The 27,990-nt window shown below is 43.7% G+C and overlaps 1 protein-coding gene across 1 annotated transcript; it reads left to right on the top strand.

The window, feature by feature from the left end:
* UBE2L3 (ubiquitin conjugating enzyme E2 L3) lies at window positions 1-27,947 on the top strand. Its single transcript, XM_082243758.1, has 4 exons — window positions 1-56; window positions 15,364-15,459; window positions 19,236-19,422; window positions 26,983-27,947. Exons 1-4 carry the CDS (start codon window positions 30-32, stop codon window positions 27,135-27,137), a joined length of 465 nt encoding a protein of 154 aa, XP_082099884.1. The 5' UTR covers window positions 1-29; the 3' UTR covers window positions 27,138-27,947.
* Window positions 27,948-27,990: the final 43 nt, after the last annotated feature.

Raw genomic sequence — 27,990 nt, 5'->3', positions numbered from 1 at the left:
GCATTGTGGGAAGTCCCCTCAGATCCAAGATGGCGGCCAGCAGGAGGCTGATGAAGGTAATGGGGGAAAGGGCGGCTCTTTCATTCAGAAGAAGGCTTTTCATGCGGCGTGTGTGTTCCCTGGGGCCGTGTGGGCCCCTCTAGGGACGGTGAGGGCTGTATGGAGGGCTCCCCTGGGAGGCCTCGAGTCCCCGGCCTCACCCCGCGCCGCCCGCCGAGCCCGGCACTCCCTGTTCCGTACGGTGTGGAGGGGAAGCGGCCTCACATTCCCGCACGGCGGAGGTCCGGAGGGAGGCGGGGAGGGCCGGGCGGCTTTAGTTTCCGGCTAGGCGGTACACATTGGTGTGTGGCCGGCTTCAGTCCCCGGTGTGTGAGTGATCCGGGTTCCTGAGTCGTGTCAGGCCATGTGTGCTCTGCCCGGGATTTACCTCATGGCGGTAACAGAGCCTTCCTTTGTAATGACTTTACAGTGTCCCAGACCTAAGAAGGGAAGGTTCTCCGTGTTATAGAGAAGATAGACGATCTTTATTGTGACCTGACACAGTTCCCTTTGTCTGGAATTCCTCCTAGAATAATGAGCACTTCCTGGTATGCGAGGATGGTGCCTAGGCACTCTGTACAGTCTAGTGGCCATATATGTGCAGTGTTAGATTTAAGGCTGTGATGAGCTCAGGCATGTTCAGACATGAGTCCCACCTGAGCTATCCCACCAAGAAGCTGTGAAAGCTGGCAGCCAATCATGAGCAGAATTGGTATTCCTCACCACACTGCCCTCATGTATACCTGTAGCTGTTATCGGCTGGCAGCTTCTTGGCGGGATAGCTCAGGTGAAACTTGTGTCTGAGCTCATCACAGCCTTGGATCTGACACTGCAGGTACACCACTACCAGACTGTACAGGAGTGCCTAGGCACCCTCCTCACATAACCAGGAAGTGCTCAATATTCTAGGAGGAATTCCAGACAAAGGGGAAATGTTAAGTCACTGCTTGGCCACAACAAAGTCTTGTTTATCTTCTCTGCCAGGGGGGACCTTCTCATGTTCGATCCAGTGACACTGAAGTCATGACAAGGTGGGCTCTGTGTCCACTATGAGGTAAGTCCTGGGCAGAGCACACATGGCCTGCTATGATTGGCCTCCTGTGACTACCCAGAAACCTGGCCAGCCTGGAGCACTCGCATCGGGGACTGAAACCGAGACTGTGCCTAGACACCAATGAGTGCCAGCTGCCCAAGCCTCCCTTCAGACCTCCGTTGTGTGGGAATGTATGTTCAATTATCTTGTACAATTTTCCTTTACATTTACCTTAAAGCGGTTGTAAACCCGAAAAAAAAAAAAACCTGCAAGACAAAGGCATAATGAGCTAGTATGCATCGCATACTAGCTCATTATGTATTACTTACCTTAGAACGAAGCCCCGACACGGACCCCTGGACACCGCTGCTGGCGCTGCCATGATCCCTCGGCGTCTCTTGCGGCTCCGGCGCTGTGATTGGCCGGAGCCAAGGTGACGTCACTCCAGCGAATGCGCACGGAAGTGATTTTCCGGCAAGGAAAGTTGAAGGTCCCCCCGGACCTTCAGAGCGCATGCGCCGCTCACATGAGCGGCTGCATGCACTGCAAATATCTCCTAAACTGTGCCGGTTTAGGAGATTAATTGTACCTACTGGTGAGCCTTATAGGCTTACCTGTAGCTAAAAGTGTCAAAAAGCGCCCATTAATCATCTTTCTCCAGTAAACTAATATAAGAGTAAGCGCCGCATTTGTACATCTGTTCCATCCATACCAGTCCGGCTGCACCTCCATCATGACTGCCTGAACTGAAGCTTTATCCCCAAGCAGGAGTGCCCATTAATCTTCTTTCTCCAGTATTTTAACTTTATGGGGTAACGCAGTTTTAGCTAACGTTAGTGTGTAGCAATGCCAGGGAAATGCAGCTTTAGGCCCCTTTCACACATTCCGGTCCTTCAGGCGGACTCCGTTTATCTCAGCGGGGGATCGATCTGCCGATCCCCCGCTGGCAGCTGTGTCTCCACGCTGTGTGTGGAGACAGAGCTGTCAGGTCCCACTGTTCTCTATGGGGGAATCGGATGGGAACGGACCGTCTGTCCATTCTCATCCGATCCCATCCGCTGGACGGATAGAAAATAGGGTTTCCATCCGTCCAGATTTGACGGATCGGATGTCAGCGGACATGTCTCCGCTGACATCCGATGCCCCATAGAGATGCACTGTCTAGCCACGCTAAAGGTGCAAAGCACCAGTCTGCAGCTGCGTGCTCGACAGCTTCCGATCGCTGGCTTTTTCGCCCTTGCGCCTGAAGTGACACCGCCTCCCAGCTTACTTACTTGAAGTCATGGAAAAGTCATGGAATTTTATTGGTAAAAATGTGTATGAACCCTGTAAGTGATACTACACAAGTCAGTCCGACTTTGGAAAAGGTTCCTGCACTACTTTGGTCCAACTTGGGTGTGATTTCCTTATCACAGGCTCCTAAATAGCATCCAAGTCAGAAGAAAGTCACATGGCAGAGTCTTATTACTTTGCCATCGCAACAGTGTGAACCAAACCTAAAAGTTTTTTGAACGTGTATTCACTTTCCGCTGACACCACCTACAGTGGAAGAGACTTCACCACTCTAAAGCAGGGTATACACAGGGGAGTTGGTTGAACAAACCCTCACAGATCCCTGCATCCATACAAGCTATGTAGATGTGTGGCTCTCTCCTGAATATATATATATAAATATAAGTGCTGCAGCCATTGCATGCAAGTGCTGAATAAATGCTGGCTTTCTAGCAGGGCCGTTCGACAACTAACGCGTTTCATCATAGGACGTCTGACAGCTTTGGTCATTTATGAGTACATCCAATAAAGTGGTTATTGAATCCTCCTGTGCACATGATCTGGATGTTGCATAATAAGAGCTCTTTGGACCTCCTATGATATAGAGGTCTTTTTCTACAGTAAGAAGTGTTCATCTGGTAGTGTGGAGAAGAGCAGTTGGATATTTAAGTACACCGTAATACAGCACGCTTATGTTAGACTTTTATGGTCTTAGTTTGCAGTTTATTTCACATTTTGATGTATAATTTTCACATTTGTATATCCTGCACTTTATTCACCTGTATATTTGCTCTTTGAATTTATGAACTTAAAGGGGAGCTTCAGTCGTTTCTATGTTTATTAAAAGTCAGCAGCTACAAAAAGTTTAGCAGCTGACTTTTAATAAACGCACACTCACCTGTCTAACGATCCAGTGATCTGCTCACCTGAGCCATCTCTTCTCTCCTCGGTGCTGGCATTTAACCAACAGCACCTTGCAGTGATAGCTTGTGGCTTCACAGCAGGGTCGCATGCGCGAGTTGCCATGCATGTCCTGAATGGTCTGGCAGTCATCTGGGACCTGTGACCTGTTCCAGATGACTACAGGGAGGGAGTATAAGTGGAGAATGTCTGCTCGGATTGCCGGAAGTGGGAGCGAATACCTGTCAAAACTAGGTACCCCCCCCAAAAAAAAATGACGTGAAAAGAGGCAGGGGAGAGTGGGAGGAGTACTTACAGCAAAACTTCCCCTTTTGGGTGGATGTTCGCTTTTATTTTGGATTAGTTCACTTTTAAAAAGGATCGCACACCATATTTATATAGTTTACTTCAGTCTAGTATTTGGATGTTTGAGTGCCGTTGACCCGGTTTATTATTAGATTACTTTTTGCATCAAGCATAATTTTTTTCCATTTTTAGTTTTTTTATTTGTTTGTAGGACCTTGTACATCTCCCATGCTGTGGGCATGGCCTAGCAATGAAGCTTGGGGGTGGAGACATGACATCACGCTATCCCCCTTCCCAGCTGTTCATGGTGTCTTGTCTTTCACATTTATTCTTGCTGTTTTTCTCCTCTGTCTCATTATTCTTTCTCTCTCCTCTCATTATTCTCTCTCTCTCCTTCATTATACTCCTCTCTATCTTTGTCATCTCCATTATAAACAGCTACCCTAATCATAATACCTGTACAAACTGTCCACTACTCAAATCAGAAAACAAAAAACATGCTTTCAGCTGAAGCACATTCATGCCAGCCATAGATGGATCGAAATTCAGCTGGTTCAGCAGGAACAAGCCAAATCTCGATCCATCCATGGGCAGGCTGGTTGTACAGAAGTAGATCTCTCTATCATCCTCTGTGCAACCAGCCTGTTGGGTTGGATTTTGCCCAATCAGTGCTGCCAGCAACACTATTTATTGTATTCTGATAGCAGGGGAGGCTCCCCATTAGCAGAACATAAATTAGGTGTGTTATCCCGTGCTCCCTAACCTGATGTGTTCCTCACTTCTACCCTGTGTCTGATGGCTGCAACCAAATAATTGTTCCCACAACTGCAAACAAAATAACATCAAAAATGTTGGCTGCACCTATCCGTGTGCAGTCCAATTAATGTTTTTAAACCAAAACCTTACTTTCAAACCACAACTGCTATTGTTATTCAGACAAACTTTCACGTGTACAATAAAATGAAATAAATAAAACAAATGGGACAGTCCCAGATGACTATAATTCAATCAGTAGTGCTTTTCTTCTTTCAAATATTTTTCCCTTTAAATGTGCTTCTCATATTCCGCAGTTTTTCCACCTTCACCCTTGTGGATTTCAGTTGATAGAATTGTGCGGTGGCGTTCACCTCCAGTTTGGACCTGTTTGCAGGTCTAAAATCACCTTCCCCTGCTGGGGTTAATTCCAGGCTCCTCAGCTGTTGAATCTCTTTCCACTCTCTCTCCTCACTGATCCCCCCCAGTATAAAAGATACATTCCCATTGTGTAGTAGAGAGTTCACTTTTATTTCATAATATTCACTTACATTAAAACTTGATTTTTTAAAGCGCACGGTCTCAAGTTTTAATGTGTAGATATTATGCAATAAATGTGAAATATTTTATACTGGGGGGGTCGTTGAGGAAAAGGAAGTCCAGACAAAGCCAGCTCAGTGAGAAGAGGGGAGAGATTCAACAGCTGAGGAGCCTGGATTTAACCCCAGCAGGGGAAGGCGATTTTAAACCTGGAAACAGGTCTAAACTGGAGGTGAGCGCAGTGGTGAAAGGTGGTGGGAGTCACCGCACAATAATAACTAAAAACCACAAGGGTGAAGGTGGAAAAACTACGGAATATGAGAAGCACATTTAAAAGGAAAAATATTTGAAAGAAGAAAAGCACCACTAATTAAAATCTAGTCATCTGGGATTTTTATTTTTTTATTTTATTAAACCCGAGAAAGTTTGTCACTGAATAATGATAGCAGTTTTGTGGTTTGAAAGTAAGGTTTAACCACTTGCTGACCACCCGCCGCAGATATACTGCAGCAGGCTGACTCGGCTGCACGAACCGCCGTACCCCAATAGGCAGCGGGGATGCCGATCCACGGGGCCGGCGGCCGCGATTGCCGCCGGGCACCTGAAATCTCTCCCCATGGAGAGATAACGACGGTCTGCAGTTGTAAACACAGCAGACTGTTGTTCTTTCTGCAATGAACACAGAGCGCCTGTGATCCTCCTATTTAAGAAAACAGAGGTCTCTGTTGATTCCACAAGCCCATCCCCAAAACAGTTAGAAAACACCCCCCTAGGCTCACACTTAACCCTTTGATCGCCCCTGAGTTGTTAATCCCTTTCCTACCAATGTCATTATTACAGTAACATATTTTTAGCACTGATTACTGCAGTAATGTCATTGGTCCCCCCAAAAATGTCAGGCAGGGGTCCGATCTGTCCGCCGCAATGTCGCAGTCCCGCTAAAAATCGCTGATCACCACCATTACTAGTAAAAAAAAAAAAAATGACATCTTTCCCCTAGCTTGTAGACGCGATAACTTTTGTGCAAAACAATCAAGATATGCTCATTGGGATTTTTTTTTACCAAAAAATATGTAGCAGAATACAAATTGGCCTAAAATGATGAAAACATTTGATTTTTACATTTTTTTTATTAGGAATGCTTCAATAGCAGAAAGTGAAAAATAAATATTTTTTCAGAATTGTCGCTCTTCTTTTGTTTATAGCGCAAAAAATAAAAATTGCACGGGTGATCAAATACTACCAAAAGAAAGCTCTGTTTGTGGGGGGAAGGATCAATTTTATTTAGGTACAGTGTCACACGACCGCTCAGTTGTCCATTAAAGTAACGCAGTGCCGAATCGCAAAAAATAGCCTGGTCATTAAGTGATTAAAAACAATAATTTAATTGCACACGCATAGGCGCAGCCAACATTTTTGATTTAATTTCATCAGCAGAACATAGTAGCGCTGTGGGAGTGAGTCCCCCATCCACATCGAATCTGTGGATGGGGGAATAGGCACTTTTTTTTTTTTTCCGTTCAACCATCTGGTAATGCATGGCCTGCCTCCCTCTCTCCAGAGCCAATCACAGACACACAGAACAGCAGGGACACATCCCCTTTTCACATAGCTCTCCTGGAAGGTCCATAAACATCACTCTGCACAACCTGTTAACTCAAAATAGAAGGGATGAACCGTCCCCATATACTTCTGGGTGTAGGCTTTACTGTCCTCCGAAAACCAGAGAGTATTACTACTGTCAGGGACTGCAGCAACTAAGTAAAAATGCTTTCTACTGGTGATCTTTTTCAACTTGCTGATCACGTTGTTTTTCATTTTTCAGGTTTACAACCACTTTAAAATCATCTTCCATACTTCTGTCTTTGTAGGTTCCGTAAACAAACTTGTTTAGGCTGGTATACTCCTTTAAGGTGTAACATAGGTCTGCAATTGTAGATTGCAGTGGCACTATACATATGCCAAAAATGAAAATGAAAGTGTGCAGACCACTTCTGCTCCAGGCCTTTTTCTTACACTTTTTTGTTTACATGTAAAAATCTGTAAATTTTGCTAGAAAATTAGTTAGAACCCCCAAACATTATATATTTTGTAAAGCAGGGGTCTTCAAACTATGGCCCTCCAGTTGTTCAGGAACTACAATTCCCATCATGCCTAGTCATGTCTGAGAATGTCAGAGTTGGGGGCACTTTAGTTTTTTTTTTTTTTTCACTGTTGCTTTCCTTTTTTTGTTTTATTTTTTTTTTTCATTGCTGTCACAAGGAATGTAAGCATTCTATGTGACAGGTACTCTTTATGGAGAGATCTGGGGTTGTTTTTGAATTCTTTTTAGATTTTTCAAACAATGGCGCCATTGTCATTTGGGCAAACCGGAAGTGATGTCAGGTCATCCCTTCCAGGTTACCATAGCGGATAGATGAAAGCAAATCCTGGACAGGCCGGCTGGGTGCTCGGGTTTCCTGGTGGTACGGAAGAGCCCAAGCAAGCGGTGGAGGGCGACGGGAGAGGGGGGTGTCCCCTCCCGCTGTTCGTAATAGCAATCGAGCGTCTGGTTAGCCTCTTAGATTCCTGTTACAAGCCCCCCCCCCCCCCCCCCCCCGCCAGCTTTAAAAAACAGTACCAGGATGAGGGCTGCAGGCATCATCCTGGTATAACCACCAAAAGATCAGCACTGTACTCGTACGTCGCTGGACAAGTGCAGGGCTTGACAAATTTGCTTTTAATCTAGGAGCCAGTTTTTTTAACTAACAAAGCTTACAGTTAAAACATGTATCATGTTCCTGAAGGTGTACTCATCCTTTAACCCAGGGGTCGACACCCTACGGCCCACGTACTGCATCCAGCCCATCAGTGCACGTGATGAACTCACGTTCACCCGGCCCGTGTCCAAGTGCCTGTGCTTTAGTAATAAAATGCAGCTATATACCGGATTTCTGAACAGCGCTTACGTGACCGGCCGGCTCTCCCCTCTCCCAATCCGGCAGCTAGAGGGGCTGAAAGTCCCGCGTTGATGTCAGCAGGGAGAGGAGGAGCCGGCCGGTCACATGAGCGGGGCTCTGAAATCGGATATAAAGCGGCATTTTATCAATAATGCACAGGCATCGGGACACTTACCATTAGCAAACAGGGACGTTTGTGTAAACATAACAAAGTGGTTTAAGTAGCTGCGGGGGGCGCAGTGTAATATACAGTGGGTGTGTGTGTAGGTGAGGGCTGTGTAATATGCGGTGGGGGGCAGTGTAATATCCAGGGGGTGTGTGTAGGTGAGGGCTGTGTAATATGCAAGGGGGGGGCTTTGTTATGTAAAGGGGTTCAGAAGTGCTGGGGCTGTGTAATTTAAAGAGGTCCAGGGTTGTGTAATGTAAAGGGGTCCAGGGTTGCAGGGCTGTGTAATGTAAAGGGGTGCAGGGCTGTGTAATGGGGCCCAGAGTTTCAGGGCTGTGTAATGTAAAGGGGTCTATAGGTGCAAGGCTGTGTAATGTAAAGGAGTCTAGAGGTGCTGGGGCTGTGTATTGTAAAGGAAGCCAGAGGTGCAAGGGCTGTGTAATGTTATTGTCATTTATTAGCAGGTGAATGCGGCCCTCCATGCATTCACGTACATTGAATCCGGCCCTTAAATGGAAAAAGGTTCCTGACCCCCTGCTTTAACCCTTTTGCTGCCAAAGCCGGTTTTACGTTTTTTGCACACGTTTAAAAAAATAGGGGCCTGAAGATTACATAAAACCCCCAAAACATAGATTTTCGGATAGCAGAATAAAATAGTGGTAGTTCCAATATTTTATGTCACACAATATTACCGCAAAGGTCTAGGAAACACAAAATTTCAGTAAAAAACACATTGTTAATTCTAGGGGGTACAAAACAGGCAATAAATTACCCAATTTTTGGGTAAAATTTAAAAGCCGAGGTTGCACCCTAAATTTGCATGCACCCGTGAAATGGCGACAAACTTCAGTACCCTATATTTAAAAGACCCCGCATGTCCCCCCTGTGCTCCACTGAATGTAATCCACATCGCACTGCATTATATTCTTTTCTGGCCTTGATGGCCGGGAGAAACTGTCCATGGAAGCTTTTTACCAGGGCTCTGATTGTTAAATAACTGTGTTTTTCTCTTGCATTCATTGACGGACACAACTCCATATCTTCTTGACCTTGGGGTTTATGCTGCCCTTTACGGGAGTAGGACACTAGGCGGAATAAAGTTTGACTACGCCTATAGGGCAGTCCCAGGGGGTATATTCCCACTTCCTGCTATAGGTCTTCAGTTTTTTTCTGCATAGTCAGCTGTAAGGACCCATTTCATTGCTGGGATTTTTGGTCCTAGCATTTTTTTTCTTTTTAAACTGAATTTTTTCTTTTATTATTTTCTGTTCCTATGAGAACTACAATCAACTATCGGACTGAGGGATGGACTGGATATCCTAGATCCTTACGGTCTTCCCAGTCTAGCCAGCGAGCGTGCTCCGCGTTAGGTTGGCCACGTCATAGAGCCACTGGAGGGGGGCTGGCTGGCGGGTTAATTGCCTCGTGAGGACGCATAGCCCTGGTCACGACCCTGTTCATGACCTATGTCGCAGCGTGCCCCTGGCCCGCAGCACCCCCATTCCAAGATGGTGCAGTGGTCTCCCTGGAGTGGTGCCCACCCGATTCCATGGTGTGGTAAGTAGTGTCTCTCCTCTCCCTTGGTGGTCTTTTGGGGTGTGGATGTGGGCCCCTCCCTGGGATGGTCGGTTCCCCTCCATCCCCCCAGCCCCTCTAAACAGTCACGGTGGGTCTTTTGACCAGGGTCTCCTTGCGGAACTGTGGTCGGCGGCCTCCCCTGCTTGTTATGTTTTCAGAGTGAGCTTACTATATAGCGACCCTACTGGGTCTGCGTCCACACACTTTGAGTGCTCTGACAGTGAGGATGATTCCTCTTTTACTGCATATGCGCATGAAAAGGCGCTGATGGATGCAATGATTGTATCGGTGCGGGAAACTTTAAACATGGGGAATGCAGCTGCTGCTGCGTCAGAGGTGCCTGTCCCTTTGGTGCCCGTAGATCTCTAAAGCGGTAAAGGTATTCCCCTTTTCCCCACCTACTGTGACAAAATTGTCGCGAGTCAGTGGAGTTGTTCTAAACGCAATATGGCGGTGCCTAAGCATGTCGATAGATGGTATCCCTTAAAGAGTCTCTGTTGAGTACGTAGGCAGTCCCACCTGCGGTGGACTCTCAGGTCTCCAGGCTGCATAAATCCACCCTAATTCCGGTGGAGGAGTCTCTGGTTTTAAAAGATCCTTTTGACAGGAGAGTCAAGACTTTGGTCCGCCACATGTTTACTGTGGCTGGTTCGTTTCTTAGGCCGGTGTTTACCATAGCATTTGGTGTCTCTGACTTTCCCGAGTGGGCAAGCTTTTGCGCCAGTTTCCTCCTTCCTTTGCGAAGCTGGCGGACTAGTTGGTCAAGGGATTACAGTTCATCTGTGATGCCTCTCTGGATGCGGCTCCCCTGGTCTCTGGGCCGTGACAGCAATGATCGGAGCCTCCCTGGAAAGACCTCCTCCAGAGTTTCCATGAGGACCTGGTATGCCGAGAGCGGTTCCTTCCAGACCTGCGGACAAACGCCTCTTCTGTCTGAAGGGGCGCCCTCCCCTGTGTCTGGGGTGGGGGGAGGACGTCTTCGCTTCTTTCCGGACCCGTGGACCTCCCTGATTCAAGACAAGTGGGTCCATGAGCTGATCGGTCTACAAGATCGAGTTTTCGGTCTTCTCCTCCAGAGACGTTCTTTCCTTCCAACCTGCGTTTATCCCCAGACTGCCTGCGAGAATCGGAACGTTTGTTTCATGGGTTTTATTCAAACATGTCTGCAGGTCTCCGGAAGGAAAGCGAGGTACGTCCAAACTTGGACCTCAAGCTCTAAACCGCTTTGTGCGGTTACAGATGTTTCGAATGGAGTCTATTTGTATGGTAATGGCATCTCTACATCAGGGGGATCTTCTAACCTCTATCGATATTAAGGAGGCTTACCTTCATATTCCGATATATGTCTGTCATCCGCGCTTCCTCCGCTTGCCGTGGGCGAGGAGCATTATCAAGAAGGCTTACCTCAGCCCCTCGGACTTTCGCAAGTGTTGGCATTGTTGTACCAGCGGAGGATTGCGGTACTGGAGTACCTGGATGATCATCTTCTGTGAGCAGAGTCTCCAACTGCTCTGAAGGACAACCGGGAGATTACTGTGTGGACCCCACAGGAGTTCAGTTGGAAATTCAATTTCCAAGGTATTGGGTCTGGTTCTTCTGGGGTAAGAATCCACAGTCTCTAGACAATCTGATCCTGTTGAAAAGGGGTACGAGATGGTCCCTGATTTAATGGCTTCACTCTCCGGTGCTTCAACAGAGTAAATCTTCCTTTCCCTGTACTGGCCAGTGGTCACCATGGATGCCTGCCTGTCCGAGTGGGGTAGCTTTTTTTTTGGTACAGATTGTGCTCAGGGGGTCTGGACTCTGGAAGAATCCAGACTACCGATCAATATACTAGACATTTCCCCTGGAGTGTTTCATCAGTTGTGTCTCCGTTGGGGAACTCCCGAGGTGGTCCTGTTGGCCTCTCGTCTCAACAGGAAGGTGCTTGGGTTTGTGACATAGTCTCTGGATCCTCTGCCCGATGCCACAGACACACTGGTGGCTCCTTTGGGACTGGTATCGTCTGATGAACGTCTTTCCTCTTCTAGAACTTCTGCCGAGACTCCTTTGTAGGCTCGAGGCAGAAGGGATTATAGCCATCCTAGTGGCTCCAGACTGAAGACTAGAGGGTTGTCTGCTCCGGTGATTCCCACGCTGCTGCAAGTTAGTAAATAGACTTCTAGGTAGATTTACCATCGCGTTTGAAGAGCGTAGTTTGCAGATGTGAATCTCTTGGGGTTCACCCCTGCTCCTTTTTGGTGACTCAGAGTGTGGCTTTCCTCCAGTGAGGTGTGGAGCAGCGTCTGGCCTAGGGTACCATCAAGGGCCAGGTTCGGCCTTGGAGGTTTTCTTTCATCGTCCTTTGGCTACGCGTTCTGTGGTTCTTACCTTTGTTCAGGGGGTTCGCCACTTGGCTTCCACAGTGCGGTCTCCATTGCTCTCGTGGGATCTCAAACTTGATGCTGTCGTTTCTTTAGTAACTGCCGTTGGAAAATATTTGCGAGTTTCCTCTGCTTACATTGTCCCAGAAGGTAGCCTTCTTGGTAGCTTTTCTTCTGCACATAGGGTGTCGGAGCTGGTAGCTTGTCTTGTTGTTCACCTTACTCAGTGGTTCAAAGAGATAAAGTGGTGCTTCGTCCCTGCCAGTCGTTCCTTCCTAAGGTCGTTTCTGGTTTCCATTTAAATAAAGGCAATGTGTTACCTTCCTTGTGGCCTAAGCACCCTAAAGAGATTGCCTTACATTTTTGGATGTGGTTCGGGCAATCAGGATGTACCTGGCGGTGACTGAGTCGTTCCGAAAATCGGATTCCCTATTTACGGATGGACCCTGCAAGGGGCTGGCTGCATCTGCTGCGACCATTTCCAGATGGAATAGGCAGACGGTGGTGCAGGCCTATTCCATTAAGGGTCAGGATCCTCCTTTCCCTTTTTAAGGCGCATTCTACAAGGGCGCTTGTTGCCTCTTGGGTCTTATGTCAGTGTTGCAGGTTTGCAGGGCAGCCACCTGGTCATCGGTGCACACTTTCACAAAATTTTATAAGGTGGACGTGTTGGCATCTGCGGATGCTTCCTTTGGTCGCAAGGGTTTTCAGGCCACTGCTGGAGAAGTCTATTCCTCTTTGAGGGTGTACTTTTTTGTCAGGTGAGCTCCAGTTCCTGGTTGAGCTCCTGTTTTACCTGGTTGGCTACGTTTAGCCTTTAGGAAGTATGTTTATTGCTGTGTTCTTTCCACCCCTCATGTTGACATTGCTTTGGGACGTCTCAAGGGTTAAGAAGATATAGAGCTGTGTTCGTCAATGAATGAAAGAGGACTGGATTTTTGTCTTACCGTAAAAAACCTTTTCTCTGATGTTCATTGAGGAACACAGCACCCGTCCCTCTATTGAGTTGGGTTATATGTTCTTCTGACACTGCTTGTTACAAAATTGAAGACCTATAAATCAAAAACACAATCACTGAGTTGTAAAAAAGATTACCCCCCTCCTAAAATGACTTGTAAACACGATCAGGTGTAACTAATCACCTTCTTGATGGCACACAAAGACATTTCACTTTGAACTGGGATCAGCTGTGGTCATTTTCATTAGTTCATCATCTTTCCTGGAGCATTTCAGTCCCTGGTAGTGCAACTGAAGCAAACAATCAACTATGGGTGGCAAGGCCCTGTAAAAAAGATCTCTGGGGAAAAAGTTGTGGACAAGCACAAATCAGGAGATGGATACAAACAAGTCAAAGGCTTTATCAAAGCTTAGAAGCACAGTGAACTCTTCTATTAGGAAGTAGAAGGTATTTGGTACAACACAGACCCTCCCTGGATCAAGGACGTTGCTCCAAACTGGATGAAAGAGCCAGGAGGAAACTGGTCAGAGAAACTACCAAGAGGCCTACAGCAACTCTGAAGCAGTTGCAGGGATTGATGACAAAGACTGGTCATTGTGTGCATGTGACAACAATATCAAAAATTCTCCACAAATATGGCTTCTATGGGAGGGTTGCAAGAAAAAAACCACTCCTCAAGAAAGGCCACATGCAGGCATGACTGAGCTTTTCCAAAATGCACCTTGAAGATTGTGAGGCCACATGGGAAAACGTGTTATGGTCAGATGAGACTAACATTGAATTATTTGGCCTCAATACTAAACGATATGTCTGGCAGAAATTCAATACAGCTCACCATCCAAATAACACCATTCCTACAGCATGCAGGTGGTAATATACTGTTATGGGGGTGTTTCTCTGCAGCAGGGACTGGAGCACTTGTCAGCATAGAAGGAAACGTGGGATACGGCAAAATACTATCAAATTCTTGAGAAAAATCTGCTGCCCTCTGCCAGAAAGTATTTTAATGTGAAGAAGAATTACCTTCCAACATGACAAGGACCCAAAGCACTGAACGTCCTTGCATGGCCCAATCAGAGCCCAGACTTAAATCCCAATGGAAATCTGTGGAATGACTTTAAGGGCTCTTTCACACGGGCGGTCCGATCAGATCCGCCTGTCAGTTATTTAGGCGGATCTGATCGGATCCTCCATGTAGCTCTATGGGGCAGCGGGTGTCAGCGGAGGTCACCTCCGCTGACACCCGCTGCCATCCGCATCCGATCCTGTGCTGAAATCTGGACGGATGGAAACCCTATTTTTCCATCCGTTCAGTAATCGGAGCGGAGCGGATCTGATGAGAGCGGACAAGCGGTCCGCTCTCCTCCGATCCCCCATAGAGGGCAGCGGGTGCTGAGACACCTCCCTCTCCGCTCTGCAAGCGGAGACGGAGATGTCATCCGCCCGGCTCAGCAGGGATCGCGGATCGATCCCCGCTGAGCAACACGGATCCGCCTGCGGAGGCGGACCGTGTGAAAGAGCCCGAAGACTAAACTTGAGCAGTTCTGCAAAGAAAAGTGGGCAACTATTGCAAAGTCTAGATGTGCAAAGTTAGTACAGACATCTCACCTATAACAGACTAAAGGCTGTAAAAGCAAAAGGTGGTTCAACAAAATACTGACTCAAGGGGTGATCCATTTTCCAACTAAGTGATTCTGTTTTTGAAAATGTTATGACATGTTGGTGTTATATCTTTAACTTGGATGGTAAAAGTTGCACTGAGTAAATACAGCTGGATAAAACAAAAACTGTGTTTGTCTTCATTTCAGGCTGCAAAGTAACAACATGTGATTATTTTAAGGGGGGGGGGGGGGTGGTGATTCTTTTCTATTCCTACTTCATGTGAAAACTGATCAATCCTAATGTACTGATGGCCCTTACATGCCAGGACAGTAAAAATATTCCCCGAATGACCCCTTTTTGGAAAGTAGACAGCCTGGGGTATATATAAAGAGGCATGGTGAGTTTTTTGAAGTTGTAATTTTTTTGTCACAATTTGCATTTACACAATGTACCATGTAATAGCCATGGGTCAATCACAGCATCACTATAGGAAACACACCTGTTACGAATGCAGTTCATTCATAACCGCTTTGTTGCCATTGTGATCATGTGATGCCATTGTGATCATGTGATTACATAGCGATCACATGATCGCCCATACCGGGAGCCACGGGAATGTTGTGCTATGCCCCCCTAAACTAGAAGAGGAAAGATTATGTACATGTATGTGATTCTGCCTTCCCGTGTAAGTGAACTTCGGCTGGGTGGCAAGCAATTAATGGGCATTTTATTTTTATCATATGTTTGGCTGGAGTTCTGCATAACAACAAAAAAAAAAAACACTGTCTTTCTCTTGTCACAAATTGAATTCACCATATTTGCCTTTTGCTTTAATACCCATTTCTATCATTACCAACTTTTCAGTTGGTCAAATAGTGTCATTTGCACTCAAAATTTCTTCTTCTTTTTCTCAGGAGCTTGAAGAGATCCGCAAATCTGGAATGAAAAACTTTCGTAATATCCAGGTTGATGAAGCCAACCTTCTGACTTGGCAGGGTCTCATCGTTCCAGTGAGTTGAAGTCATACACGTGTGTGTGTGTGTGTGTGTGTGTGTGTGTGTGTGTGTGTATGTGTATGTATCCGGGAGGTATTCACACAGCGCTTCACTTTTTCCACATTTTGTTATGTTACAGCCTTGTTCCAAAATGAAATTAATTAATTATGTTCCTCAAAGTTCTACAAACAATACCCCATAATGACAACATGAAAGATGTTTGTTTGAAATCTTTGCAAATTTATTAAAAATAGAAAAGTAAAAAAAATCACATGTACATAAGTATTCACAGCACTTATGACACTCAAAATTGATCTCAGGTGCATCTTGTTTCTCATTCTTGAGATGTTTCTACAACTTGATTAGAGTCCACCTGTGGTAAATTTAGTTAATTGGACATTATTTGGAAAGGCACACACCTGTCTATATAAGGTCCCACAGTTACCAGTGCATGTCAGAGCACAAACCAAGCCATGAAGTCCAAGGAATTGTCTGTAGACCTCTGAGACAGGATTGTATCGAGGCACAGATCTGGGGAAGGGTACGGAAACATTTCTGCAGCATTGAAGGTCCCAATTAGCACAGTGGCCTCCATCATCCGTAAGTGGAAGAAGTTTGAAACCACCAGTACTCCCTGGCCAAACTGAGTCAAAGGGGGAGAAGGGACTTAGTCAGGGAGGTGACCAAAACGCGATGGTCACTTTGACAGATCTCCAGTATTTCTCTGTGGAGAAAGTAGAACCTTCCAGAAGAACAACCATCTCTGCAGCACTCCACCAATCAGGCCTGTATGGTAGAGTGGCCAGAAAAAAGCCACTCCTCAGTAAAAGGTACATGACAACCCGTCTGGAGTTTGCCAAAAGGCATCTGAAGGACTCTCAGACCATGAGAAACAAAATTCTCTGGTCTGATGAAAGAAAGATTTAACTCTTTGGCCTGAATGACAAGCGTCATGTCTGGAGGAAACCAGGCACCACTCATCACCTAGCCAATACCATCCCTACAGAGGAGCATGGTGGTGGCAGCAGGAACTGGGAGACTAGTCGGGATTGAGGGAAAGATGAATGCAGCAATGTACAGACACATCCTTGATGAAAACCAGCTCCAGAGCGCTCTGGACCTCAGACTGGGGCGAAGGTTCATCTTCCAACAGGACAACGACCCTAAGCACACAACCAAGATAACAAAAGAGTGGCTACGGGACAACTCTGTGAATGTCCTTGAGTGACCCAGCCAGAGCCCAGACTTGAACCTGATTGAACATCTCTGGAGAGATCTGAAAATGGCTGTGCACTGGTGCTCCCCATCCAACCTGATGGAGCTTGAGAGGTCCTGCAAAAAAGAATGGGAGAAACTGTCCAAATATAGGTGTACCAAGCTTGTAGCACCATACTCAAAAAGACTTGATGCTGTAATTAGTGCCAAAGGTGCTTCAACAAAGTATTGAGCAAAGGCTGTGAATACTTATGTACATGTGATTTTTTTTTTTTTTTTTTTTTTATAAATTTGCAAATATTTTAAGCAAACTTCTTTCACATTGTCATTATGGGGTATTTTTTGTAGAATTTTTAGGAAAATAATAAATTTAATCCATTTTGGAATAAGGCTGTAACATAACAAAAAGTGGAATACTTTCCAGATGCACTGTGTGTGTGTATAGATAGATAGATATAGATATGGCTTTTGAAGCACCAAATGTGAAACTAACATTTAAGACAAAGTATATTGTTCTTTCACATTAAAACCTATAAACCCAACATGTTGGTCTATTAGTTTGTATTGTGCTTCTGTACTTCTAAGCCATGAAAAGTATGAAGAACATTTATTTGTAGAGCACTAGGCATATATACAGTGTCAAATTTTCAAAGTTCTCAGTACGTTATAAAAACACCTGATGCTGCATTACACCTCCATGTAATCACACCAAGTACACCCGGACAGAAACACCTCCTCCCAAGCATCAGAGCACTTGAGCATACTGGGGAACCACCACTCCCCAAGTAAGAGCCAGCCCGGGTAAAATAGAACTGCATTCAAAATAGTCTGTTCTGACCATCGTGGTCATTGGGCATTCAGACAGCACAGCCTGAGGTACAAGAAGGCAACAGAGGGTATCTGCTTTTAATTTCTGAGTCCCCTTTAGATATTGAAATTTACCAACAGGTCTCAATTTAGTTACACAGCACAAATACATTGTTTCAGAAAATGCTGCGTTAGGTGTGTCAGGGCAAATATATATATATATAATATGTGTGTGTGTGTGTGAGTGTATATGCATGCATGCATAGTGTCTCACAAAAACGAGTACACCCCTCACATTTTGGTAAATATTTTATTATATCTTTTCATGTGACAATACAGAAGACACTTTGCTACAATGTAAAGTAGTGAGTGTAAAGCTTGTAGAACAGTGTAAATTTGCTGTCCTCTCAAAATAACTCAACACAGCCATTAATGTCTAAACCGCTGGCAACAAAAGTGAGTACACCCCTAAGTGAAAATGTCCAAATTGGGCCCAATTAGCTATTTTACCAAACACCCCCCCCCCCCCGTGTCATGTGACTCGTTAGTGTTACAAGGTCGCAGGTGTGTTAAATTTGGTGTCATCGCTCTCACTCTCTCATACTGGTCACTGGAAGTTCAACATGGCACCTCATGGCTAAGTACTCTCTGAGGATCTGAAAAAAAGAATTGTTGCTCTACATAAAGATGGCCTAGGCTATAAGAAGATTGCCAAGACCCAGAAACTGAGCTGCAGCATGATGGCCAAGACTATTCAGCGGTTTAACAGGACAGGTTACACTCAGAACAGGGCTTGCCATGGTCGACCAAAGAAGTTGAGTGCATGTGCTCAACATCATAACCAGAGGTTGTCTTTGGGAATCAGACGTATGCGTGCTGCCAGTATGGCACACAGTTGGCATTAAATAATGATGATAATACAATAATAGCAATCAATAATAAGTGCAGTAAGGTGATAGTGATCGTAATATTATGATAAATATATAAAAATTATTATAATAAAAATAAAGTGCTAAGTGAGCAAAATGTGACCAATTAAAAATACAGTAGTATCGGAAATAAGATGGGATAAAATTGTGAAAGAAAACAAAGTGACTCTGTGCTGGGTGAGTCCAATTATCCAATTGGCAATAATAAATTAATTGAAATATAATGTAAAGTGATCTAAAAGCAAACTCTCAAATGTGCCAATGTAAATCGGTAAGTGAAAATGGTGATTATAAATTTTATAAAAAATAAAAAAAAATATATAAACATTTTTCTATAGAAAATTGCAATAAAAGTCCATAACGTGATAAATTAGTGGATGAGGCTTCAAGACAAATTTGATGGGTGAATTTCCGAGGTGATCCAGGTATTAAATGCCGGGTGAGGAAACCGGTGCTCCCCCTTTCAGTATCCCCCGCACTCACCAGAGCTCGGCACCCCTGCAGGGGTAACCAGCATAAAGTAAAATAAGGTATTCCCTCAGCCAGGTAAATCCTGTGTGCCAATCTCCTCAGTGGTTATTCCTGGATCAGCTCTCCCATAAGTATAGTGAATCCAATATAAGCGATATGGCCTCATATAAGTTTCACATCCATCAGTAATATAGGCAAATTCCAGGTTATATAAAGAAGAACCACCTCATATGGTGAAGTACTGTATAAACTCACTTCTTTATTTGAATAAAAATTTAGTACTCACATTTAAAAGCAGGTGTGACATTTAGAAAGGAATTTTTGAATAAAAGTCTTCTTTTAGTAAAATTTTCTTCTTCATTGTTCCAGGACAATCCCCCATATGACAAAGGTGCATTTCGGATTGAAATAAATTTCCCAGCAGAGTACCCTTTTAAACCACCCAAGATCACATTTAAAACCAAAATCTACCACCCGAATATTGATGAGAAGGGCCAGGTATGTCTGCCGGTGATTAGCGCTGAAAACTGGAAACCCGCAACCAAAACTGACCAAGGTAAGATGGAATAAACTTTTTGCACAAGAAAATACAGTATTCTTGAATTTGCATAAAAATGGTACCTGTTAGCTAAAGCAAAACGTCAGAGTTTACATCTATAGATTTTTAGAGAAATTCTGCTTGATACTTTTTTCCTGTAGTTTACAGCAAGGGTGTTTTTCACAGTACTACATGTGCTAGGGCAGGGCTCGACAAACCCCAGGCTTGGGGTCACCATGGCGACCAGAAGATTCGACCTGGGCCTGCCTGGGCTGCCACCCGAATGTTCTGCATGCCCCTTTACCCAGAAGTACCAGGGCTATTTTTTTTTTGCCTTGGAAGGAGGGACTCTTATTAAGAGTGCCTGCTACAATGAAAAAAATGTTGGCTTACTGAAAAGTATGTCCATGTATAGTATAGTATACACTCAAAACTTGGTCGGGGATCCTTTTGCATGAATTACTGCATCAATGCGGTGTGGCATGGAGGTGACCAGCTTGTGGCACTGCTGAGGTGTTGTGGAATCCCAGATTGCTTCGATAGGACAGTCTGCACAAGCCCTGCACTGCAACTGCGATCTGCTGATGGTGAAGCTATGCATAGAAACTAGAGCTGCAGGATTATTTGTGATCGCGAAGTTTTGAGTGTATACTATACTATACTGTACATGGACATACTTTTCAGTAAGCCAACATTTCTGTATTAAAAAATGGGGTGGAAGTACTGCGCTTCAAGGGATATCTATAAGGTGTACATATATCTCAGTGGTAATAAATAGTGTAAAATAATAAAATTATATTAAATAGTGTATTGTGCAATAGATCATAAATAGTGTAGATATTCCATGTGTTGTATCAAATTATAAAACAAGTATGATGATGAACAGATTAATATTTCTAAATATATAGTTATATAAGTATAAGTAAACAGTACAAAACAATATACCAAATAATAAATAACGAATAAAATAATGGAGGTGCTTATGGTGGTACTATATACAAGTAATAAAAAATATGAATGTGCCAATAAAGTGCTCTGACTGTGACAATAAATATAATTAAAATTTGCTCAATATAATATCAATAAATCAAGGTGATATAAGTAAAGTGCTCTGTGTAAATCGGTATATAATATAGATGTTATATCAATACATACGCCAGTAGCATAGAGTGCAAACAAGCTACAAATTAAATAAAAAATATCCAACAAGTGCTTTAGTGTCCCAAATATTGCTTAAACAGTGACCGCAGATCTTCCTTTTCTATATGTCACATTAATGTTTTCTTCCACCTATACACCGTGTGATTCAGGCGTGCTCTTCGGTGCTCCTCACCTATAGGTGTGCTATATGCTCACCTTAATGCGTACCTAAAGGTATTGCGCCTTTAGATCTATTAAAGAGGAAGTAAACCCTCCTCGGGAAGTTGTAGCTATAGGTAAGCCTATGATAAGGATTACCTATAGGTACTGTAAATATCTCCTAAACATGCACCGTTTAGGAGATATTTACCTTACATGCAGCCAGTGACGTCACTGGCGCATGCGCTATGAAGGAACGGCCGCTCGTGCCGTTCCTTCAGAGCCCCGTGCCGTGACTGTCGGCTCCCGTGCGCGTGCGCGGGAGTGACGTCACCGCGGCTCCGGCCAATCAGATGGCCGGATGCCGCGATCCCGGAAGACGGGCGACTGGACATGTCGCCCGTCATAGAGGTGAGCGGACGGCACGGCGGGGGCTCGTTCTAAGGTAAGTATTTCATAATGAGCTAGTATGCGATGCATACTAGCTCATTATGTATTTCTCTTTCAGGTTGTAGAAAAAAAAAAATTTTTTTTACCGAGTTTACAACCTCTTTAAAGATCTGATCTCTCCTCCTCTCCTTTTCTAGGTATACAGGATGGGGTATAGGATCTGGTCCCTCCTCCTCTCTTTCTCTGTAAAGGGGATAGTGGTATGCTCCTCCTTATCTGGATCCCGCTGGGGTTCACTTGGTCAGACTTTGGATCTCAAAAATAAGGGGCCAATATAGTGTAGTATTTTTCAATTCACATTTATTAGAAAAAATCTATCCACTCACATTTAAAATTGCCGCTATCAGCCGCTATGCCGCGGGACTTCCGTGTCCCGTAACGCTATGCCCTACGCGTTACATCACGATCACTCCCATGACTTCTTCAGGGAATAATTTGCATACGGGGGTGACGTTATTTATAGTCCTAGAGCCGGATGTGCATGAGTCGCCATTTTCTTTGTGTATTTCTTATATGGGGCGTATGTCTAAAACCGGATATGCCGGGACAGCCATATTTGAATATCTTATTATGGGAAATTCATAATAAAAAGGTTTGAACAAATCTAATACTCTATATTGTAGAATAGTGTATCTATATTGGATGTCTAATTCATATTAATTATTATATAATTAAAATATATGCTATTTAATTATTTAAAAAACCGGAAGTGAGGTGTACCACAGACTGAACATATCTATATATCATTGAAATAGTCGTTATGGGTATACAATACATACATTGTTATGCAATATAAAATATTAATATAAATCTACAATAATATATCAATATATCGTTAATATTATGTACCAATATGTAAACAGTGTAAAATATACAATAATTATCGATATGACCCTATCGATGTGCCCCTATATATATGGTGATATAAAATTAATTGGTCAAAATAGACCTATATTGTGCAGAAGTTATTGATATAGAAAACTATTATAGGTGTGTATTAATAAATAAAATACAAGTCGTACTATGGGTAATAATACTTTAAAAAAAATAAGGGTGATATAAAATGTTTTTAAGGTGATAAAAAATGTTTATTTAGTCTTGTATTCGTATTACTATAAAACTGAGAGATATAGAGATGTATGACTCAATTTAAATATTAATAAAGATTGGAGAAATCGATTATGTTAAAAGTAATTATTTTAAAATTAATGTTACAATATCTGTTGTTAAATGAGCATTATTGTTAATAAGTGAGAGGTGTTGGTCCTTATATTATATGATATTATAAACTGTAGAGGACATCAAGCAAAGATCTGTTAAAATGATAAATGTTATTTAAAATATCTCTTGGGTATTAATTGGAGCTAAGAAGTAAAAGTATACATAAATATTAAAATCAAATTAAAAATTACTTATAAAAGAGTTAAGATCAAATTCAATGTTTAACCCGTTTTTAATGCAGCACTGGAGGTAATGCTGGTTTTAGAAAATGAAAGTCACTATTTTTTTTTTTTTTTTAATATGTGAATCATGAATCTTAAACTGTTGACTGAATTGATTAAATAAAATTAAGGGACCATATTTTGTCTGCTATGAGCCACTTCCTAACAAAATAAAAACTTCAGTTTCTCTTTCATTCAATGATGGACACATCTCCTGAGTGGGTTATACTGCCCCCTACAGAAGTAGGACACTAGGCAGAAAAAGACTTGATTAAGCCAAAGGCAGTCCCAGGAGGTATACACCCCCTCTCTGCTATAGGTACTCAGTTTTTATTTTGCTCAGTCAGGAGGAAGGACCTAGTTTCTTACTGGGATCTCTGGTCCTAGCAATTTTTTCTTTTTAGATAGCTTTTTTTCTCCCTTTTCATTCCTGTGAGAGCTAAAACCAACTCCCGGACTGGGCTGCGGGCTGGATAATCTAGATTATTAGATCTCCTATCTGGGGTAGTGGCAGACTGGGCTGCTTTCTGGGTCATGGTGCTGTACTGGTGGTGGGGGCGTGTGGGGGGGGGGGTTGCGCCGCCGGTGACTGGGCTATCAGCTGGGGGGAGGAGACTGTACCTGGTGGGGGCTCCTACCCGGATCCCCCCTTCCTTTCTGTGCCTTGCCTTGGCCCCAGGGATCCCACCTGGGTCCCTGGGAGCCTAGTGAAGCCGCGCAGGGCCACCATTTTGTCTTGGCCTATATTGTGTATAGGCCAGCGGTCATGTTTGTGTAGTCCGACGGCCATTTTTTGTCCCCTGGCCGACTGCATAGACTTGCTGGTGTCCCCATGGGGCCAGTATCGTCTGATTTACGCCTTCCCTCCTCTCAAGCTTCTGCCAATACTCTTGAGCAGGGTCAAGGCAGAAGGGATTCTGGTCATTCTCCTGGCTCCGGGCTGGCCTTACCGGCCTTAGTATGCCAACCTGGTGCAGCTAGTCGCCGACGTCCCTTGGAGACTGCCCCTTAAGGAGGATCTGTTGTCCCAAGGGCTGATCTCTCATCCTGCTTTACAGTCTCTGGCTTTGACGGCTTGCCTGTTGAAAGCCAAGGGGCTGGAGGATAGAGGTTTGCCTGGGTCAGTGATTCCGACACTGCTGAAAGCTAGGAAGTCCTACCATCGTACCTGGAATGTGTACATTTTTTGGTGTGAGTCACTTGGTGTTCACCCTCGCTGTTTCTCGGTGGCTCGGGTATTAACCTTCCTTCAATGATGGTTTGAGCAGAAATTTAGCTTTGAGTACCATCAAGGGCCAGGTGTCAGCCTTGGCGGTCTTCCTCAACGACCCTTGGCTACACACTCACTGCTGCTTTCCTTTTATTTAGGGGGGTTGACATTTGACTCCACCAGTGCAGTCTCCTCTACCACCTTGGGATGTTAACTTGGTGCTTTCAGTCCTCCAGAAGCCTCCCTTTGAAAATATTTGGGAGATTCCCCTAATTATGCTTTCCCAGAAGGTGGCCTTTTTGGTGGCAATCACCTCTGTGTGCAGGGTGTTGAAATTGGCGGCGTTATCTTGTCGCACCCCTTACTTGGTGATCCACAAAGATAAGGTGGTTCTATGCCACTGTCCGTCGTTCCTTCCAAAAGTTGTCTCTGATTTCCATTCGAATGAGGACATTGTGTTGCTTTCCCTGTGTCCCAGGCCAAAACATCCTAAGGAAATTGTGTTGCATGCCCTGGATATGGTTCGGGCGATTCGGATGTACCTGGCAGGTACGGCGTCTTTTAGGATGTCAGACTCACTATTTGTGTTTACAGATGGGCCTCGAAAAGGGCTGTCCGCTTCTTCTGTGACCATTTCCAGATGGATCAGACAGACAGTGACTCAGGCCTATTCGATCAAGGGTTAGGTTCCTCCTTTTGCTGTGAAGGCGCACTCTGCGCTCCGTGCTTCTTGGGCTTTCAATCATCAGGCGTCAGTGACGCAGGTGTGCAAGGCGGCCACCTGGTCGTCGGTGCACATTTTCACAAAATTCTATTAAGTGGATGTGTTGGCATCTGCGGATGCTTCTTTTGGCCACAGGGTTTTGTAGGCTGCTGTTTAGAGGGTCTGTTCCCTCTTTGGGGGAGTTATGGTTTAGGTGAGCTCCTGTTACCTGGGTGGCTACGGTTTAGCCTTGGGATTTTTTTTGCTGTTCCCACCCTTTGTTTTGACACTGCTTTGGGACATCCCACTGGTCAAAATTCTCAGGAGCTGTGTCCATCAATGAACGAAAGAGAAAATGGGATTTTTGACTTGCCATAAAATCCATTTCTCTGATGTTCATTGACAGGCACAGCACCCGCCCCTCTATGAAGTTGTAATACTTCTGACACTGCTTGTGACGAAACTGAGTACCTATAGCAGAGAAGAGGAGTATACCTTTTGGGACTGCTCATAGGCGTAGTCGAATCCCTTTTTTTTTTTTCTGCCCTACTACTAATCTCAGGAGCTTTGTCCGTCAATGAACATCATAGAAATAGATTTTACAGTAAGTCAAAAATCCAATTTTTTTGTAGCTTGGAGAAAGGGGCCTTAAATAATTTAAAGCTGATCCCAGGGATGCTCCTAATAAGCCTTCCAACAAATTGTCTACTTTATCCCCCCCCCCTTTTTTTTTCTTTATATAAATTCTTTAGAAGAAATGACAGTACAACATTTTTGGCACAGCATAGTATCACATAGTAGTCTCAAAGTGTAGACAAGCATTTTGCTCCTATAACACCTGAAATATGGCTATATCCTTCATATTCTGAGAAATTTCTGTCATATAGGGATGAATCCTCAGATTTTGGAAAAATACACATAGAATTTTTCATGGGTTCTTGTCCTCTATTCTTCATCTCTCTCAAAATGTGATTCTTTTTTACTGTAACATTTTATACCTCTAAACATTTTTACAAAGTTTATGTTGGAAATAGTCTGCAACTACTGTTTCCCTTGAACTTTTTTTTTTTAACATTTAGAATTAGGAAAAAGAAGAATGGAAGCACAATACAATGGAAATAAAGAAGCTAAGTTGAGGGAGAGTAAAGGTGGGGGTTAAAAGAATTGAAATGGGGTGAAGAGAAAAGATGGGTGCAGGTACCCCTTTCCCATCTCTCGTTAGTTACACCTTTCACTTATAGCAGAAAACTGAATATCTGTCACAATCTCTTCTGCTAGGAAGCTACAGGGATTTGATATTTTTAGAAAAACCATGGAGTCTGGATTTGCTATTATTTGTCTTGGTCTTTCGTGGCCATAGTAAGGTTGGATCTTCTTGATCCTGGCCAACCATTGGGGGAATACAGGCATTGACTGTGTTTAGGAGATACTTATCTTCTTTTCACCCATGATCTTTTTTTTTTTTTTCGATCACAAAATGTGTCATTCCACCAAAAAGAAAAAAAAAACCTCACAGCTGTAAAAGGACCTATGATGTCTTCAGTCGTACTTTTATTTCCTGATCTGCCCAGGCAAAGTGGGAGGGCACTATGTGGTGCAGCATATTATTTCCCACACCTTTCTTCATGACACATATTCCATCAAGCTTTAGGATGTCATCAGTGGCAAAGGTACAGAGAGGATTATATGTGGCATGGGGTGAGCAGAACTAATCAAGAGTGGGCAAAGCAGAGCACAGCCCGGAAGGAAGTTCATGCTCAATTATAAGTTAATTTCATGATGACTTGTTGTCAATACAATTTCAGGGGCGTTGAGAGTTTGTCACTTTACTGCATGTGGAGTAGCCACATGTTTCTGGTCCCCTGCACATGAAATAGTAAAGAGAGCCTCTGAAAGATAACTTATGCACAATCCGATAAGAATGCTGCTGTGAAAAGAAAAATTAGATGATAAAGGTATCCATTTGACCAAAAGACTACTGAATGTATATTTTAACCAGAGATGAGTTTTAAAATATCTAGTTACAAAATTGTAAAATAAACTATAAACTGAATAACAGCTGGGGCCTCAATGACTTTTAAACTTAAAGCCGAACTAAACCCTCTTGTTTTCAGCCAAGGAAGCTGTCATCTTGATGTCTGTTTGATCTTCAGCTGCCATGATGCTGCACATGTGATCGGTTATGACACAAAGCCATTTGATGATTTGAAAGCTTAGTTGAGAGCACAACTAATGTGACAACTACATTCCCGACATGTGCCGGAAATGTAAATGTTTTTTGAAACTGTTAAATTGATGGGTTTAGTTCTGCTTTAAGCCACTGAGGGCTATAAAGAAGTGAGAGGGACACATGGCTTAAAAACACCAGTTTGACATGTTTGATGTGAATGAATTACTGTTTTCTGAAGTTATTGTAATTGTTTATCTACTGTGAGCTATCCCACCTTTCTGAACTATGTTTCTCTTTCACCTAGTCATTCAGTCTCTTATTGCCCTGGTCAACGATCCCCAACCAGAGCATCCCCTGCGTGCAGACCTAGCTGAAGAATATTCAAAGGACCGTAAAAAATTCTGTAAGAATGCCGAAGAGTTTACAAAGAAATACGGAGAGAAGCGACCTGTGGACTAGACACACACACACAAGATCTCTCACACACACACACAAGAGTTAACACAAATTCAAAAAGCGCAACTGAAGATTTGGAGTCAGTGAGTTCAGAATCCCCTCCTTCACCCTCCCCTGAAAATACACATGAGGCAGGACTCCGCGGGAACATGGAACAGAGGCGCAGCATCAACCCGCGATTTACGCTAAACTCTACTGCAAACTGTTAGAGGAGGATTAAAAAAAAAAACAGTGTGAAATTGGAGTGCAGTTCTGCTCTCTGTGTAAAAAAAAAAAAAATATATATATATATATCACTTCTTGCCATTCTTACTGCTGAAAATATTTCATCCTTGTTGTTCACTTTGGTCAAAAAGAAAAAATGACACGCAAAATAATTTTTTGAATTTTTTTTTTCTTTCTCCTTTAGGGTTTAATTGTAGCATTGCATACAATTTTTTTTTAATCACCAGTTCATTTTGGACACATCTTGATAAAAGCCCTGTATCTGTTAGGTTTTAGTCTAACACTCCCCCTCCCATTTGTAGCCTTTTCAATGACAGCTATTTTCTGACATTTAAAGGGATACATAATCTTGGTCCATCTTGAGCCACCGCAAGGGAGGGGATCATTGAACGTTCGGCTCTTAGTTTTCCTTTCAATGTTGCACTGTGCTTTGTGGGACTTGGTAAGTTCTCCTTCAGTTTGTAACAAAGAGAATAAAGTTACTATCAAAAAAAAAAACAAAAAAAAAACTTAAACTGTTGGAAATGAGCCCGTTCTTCTGTAATTCTGCCGGATGTTAAAATAATGTTTATTAAAGGGGTAAACCAAGCTGCTGCCCTGTTGTGACTCTGTCTTTGAAGAATTGTCAAGT

The sequence above is a fragment of the Pelophylax lessonae genome (genome assembly GCF_965119305.1).
Source record: "Pelophylax lessonae genome assembly, chromosome: 1".
Taxonomy (NCBI): Eukaryota; Metazoa; Chordata; class Amphibia; order Anura; family Ranidae; genus Pelophylax; species Pelophylax lessonae.
This window is presented reverse-complemented; position numbering and strand designations above follow the sequence as displayed.

What these genes read in the sequence shown, in the direction of transcription:
- UBE2L3 (XM_082243758.1), top strand. Translation starts at nt 30, where the DNA reads ATGGCGGCCAGCAGGAGGCTGATGAAG. An exon ending in GGCAGGGTCTCATCGTTCCA is followed by an intron (nt 15,460 to 19,235) that starts GTGAGTTGAAGT and finishes TCATTGTTCCAG; the next exon opens with GACAATCCCCCATATGACAA. An exon ending in CGCAACCAAAACTGACCAAG is followed by an intron (nt 19,423 to 26,982) that starts GTAAGATGGAAT and finishes TCTTTCACCTAG; the next exon opens with TCATTCAGTCTCTTATTGCC.